Source organism: Protobothrops mucrosquamatus, unplaced genomic scaffold, assembly GCF_001527695.2.
Source record: "Protobothrops mucrosquamatus isolate PMUCROS unplaced genomic scaffold, P.Mucros_1.0 scaffold336, whole genome shotgun sequence".
Taxonomy (NCBI): Eukaryota; Metazoa; Chordata; class Lepidosauria; order Squamata; family Viperidae; genus Protobothrops; species Protobothrops mucrosquamatus.
This window is the reverse complement of record NW_015386674.1, coordinates 12,531-15,196: the sequence shown is the minus strand read 5'-3', so window position 1 is coordinate 15,196 and position 2,666 is coordinate 12,531. Positions and strand designations below refer to the sequence as shown.

Sequence of the window (2,666 nt, the reverse complement as noted above, 5' to 3'; positions counted from 1 at the left end):
CCGGAGTCAGACATGACTAGAAGGGGGAGACCCTTATCTTTTTTATTTGTAACAATGTAGGTAATGAAATCCATTATTCTTTGGTAATGGGAATCATACTTTTTTCTTGCATCAAACCTAATATTAACCACCACCCCAAGAGTTATTAGTGACAAAATAAAAATTAAATACCATTTTAGAAAATCTCCATGGTTTTTGACAGTGTGATGGGACATTGGGAAATGAAATAATAGAGGGAAAATTAATGACATTTATTAAGATGATACAACTTAGGCATTTCCCCAAAGAGATTTGATTTTCTCTCAGTCCATATAAAATTGTAGGTTTGGACACCAATGCTCACAGTGGGAGTCAAAAAAGGCCAAATGATACTTGTAGCAATGCAATCGAAGCTCATCCCTTTATATGTGTGTGTGTGTTTGTGTATATACACACATATATATATATACATATATGCAATTTTGTATATAGAGTACATTGCAATACACATGCAAAGGAACTCTGGCTTTGATTATGTAGCCATGATTACTATCAGGTGTTTTTTTTAACTCCCCCTCCCTTTGGAGGTGCTAGTTGGTCCAGATCCCAAGAGGTGCATGTTAATTGCATGATTAAAATATCTATACTCTGAGAGCATAGATGCCCAATTGAATTTCCTACAATGTGGCTAAAGCTGGCTAGTGTGGTCATCTATTGGTAGCATAGATTTCCCATCAAATTAAGTGGTTGTCAGCCTGTAGAGTTCAAGTCAGGATCAACTTCTACTTGCCATGATTACAATCAGCCATTTTATGTGCAGCAATGGAGCCACAATTCTGTTAAGGATTGTCAACATAACATTTTAAATAGGAAATTAGAGAATGAAACTTATTTTATAGAAACTAAGTGAAAATGAATCCATTTATGAATCAATCCATTTAACCAAAAGATTTTTTCACTCTTGAATATTTCAAGAATGACATTATGGAATATTTCCTTATTATATTTTTGGAACTTGCAAGCTGCTGGGGCAGGGCTCCAGTAAAGTAATCTATAAACAACAATTGTCCCCATTGTTACAAGCAATAATGGATGGCATGCAAGATGAAATAAGCAGTTAAAACACCTACCACNAAAACACCTACCACATTTTTATAGAAAAAGTATAGCACCATCTTTCCCAAGCGAGAATAGCACCAGTGTCCATGGACTAGAAGTAACTTCTTGAGGTGCTTAAACTGAGATACTGAAAAATCACTGGCCATGACAGCCTGAAATGAAGAACATATATAAAATGATACAATTTATATTTTCAAGTTTTACTGATCCAATATAAATCAGGACTGCAGGCAAAAGTCAAAATAATAAAAAGCAAGAATGGGAAATATAATGTGTCTCTGGGTTAATGTTAAATTCTTCAATGGTAGCGTTTCCAAACTTTTGCTCTTTAGATGTGTTTGGTTATCATTTCTGGAATTCCCAGAGAAGAATCACCAAAGCTAACCGGGAATTCTGAAGTTACACGCTAATATAATTGGAAGATAAGTTACAAGATGAATGTGCTAGAGTTTCATTATGACTGCAGCTCTCTCCATTTCCAAGCCCAGTGTGACAATTTAATTCATAAGAAAGTGATCTTATGACAGTTAGACTTAGGTAATCAATTTTGGATAGCTGAAGGCTTCACATCACTCTAAAATAATGAGGAAAAAAGGGTGGAAATATATTATACACATGGATGGAACTAGACTTGCCCAATTCTCCTTAATTTTTGGGTGAAAGCCATCTCGTCTATTTTAATGCCCTATTGTTTGTGCATGTTTCTCTTCTCCAAATGGCATCCGGCAACAGAAGAGAGTGACAAACAAGCACTTGGAGAACCTCTTGTAGCTCTGGAGCCACAAATCACCCATCTGAATCTAAAATAACAAGAACAGCCTTGGATGAAACAACCCAAAGCACTGAATACTTCTTGAGGAAAAAATTCTCCAGTACTGCTTGTAATCCAGTACAATTCCACATCAAGTATAGTCCTGTGCAGAGAATATGGACTTAGTGGTAGGGGCTGGACAACCCATCTACGGTTTTACTGGATTACAGCGTAGTTCTGATTCAGCCTCAGTCCATAAATGTCAATCAACAAGAAAAGTAAGCTTATTTTTATTTGGATGCTTCCAGTGATGTTTCTATCAAACAATTAACCCCCTTAGGAAGGATGGGGGAAGGGATGGAGAGAGAGTTTCCAGATGATGCTCTTATTGTTAATCAACTTCTTTATTTTTTTTCTGCTGCACAATGTCTTTGTTCAGAAACATTATAGCTTTGGACATTTGTATGGGAGAAGTTCATATGCCTAAATGAATAATCAAGGTAAGCATACAAATGATTTGATTCATTATAAATGCAAATCATCTCACTCTGAGGTCTCAAGGATATTGCTTACCTTGTTATAACAGAGAGCAGATGATACTTATGTTCACTTTTTATACGGAATACAGTTGCTTAAAATTCTGAATATGTATCTTAGCAATTGTTGCCAAGGGCAAGAGGGTATTCCTCAATTATTATGCATACCTGCATACCTTCTTGTCCAGAAATGCCAATTCCAATATCAGCTGCCTGGAGCATACCTACATCATTTGCACCATCACCTAGAAAAGAGTGAAACATATATTTCTCTCAGACTG

At 36.0% G+C, this 2,666-nt stretch overlaps 1 protein-coding gene across 1 annotated transcript in view; it reads right to left on the bottom strand.

Moving 5' to 3' along the window:
• Nucleotides 1–2,666, bottom strand: part of ATP10B (ATPase phospholipid transporting 10B (putative)) — a 22,910-nt gene that overhangs the window by 10,285 nt on the left and 9,959 nt on the right. Inside the window, exons 5-6 of the mRNA XM_015815336.2 lie at nt 2,554–2,630; nt 1,125–1,250 (exon numbers count right to left, since the gene is read on the bottom strand). Of these exons, the coding sequence (XP_015670822.2) occupies nt 1,125–1,250; nt 2,554–2,630 (203 nt within the window). The remainder of the gene's footprint in view (nt 1–1,124; nt 1,251–2,553; nt 2,631–2,666) is intronic.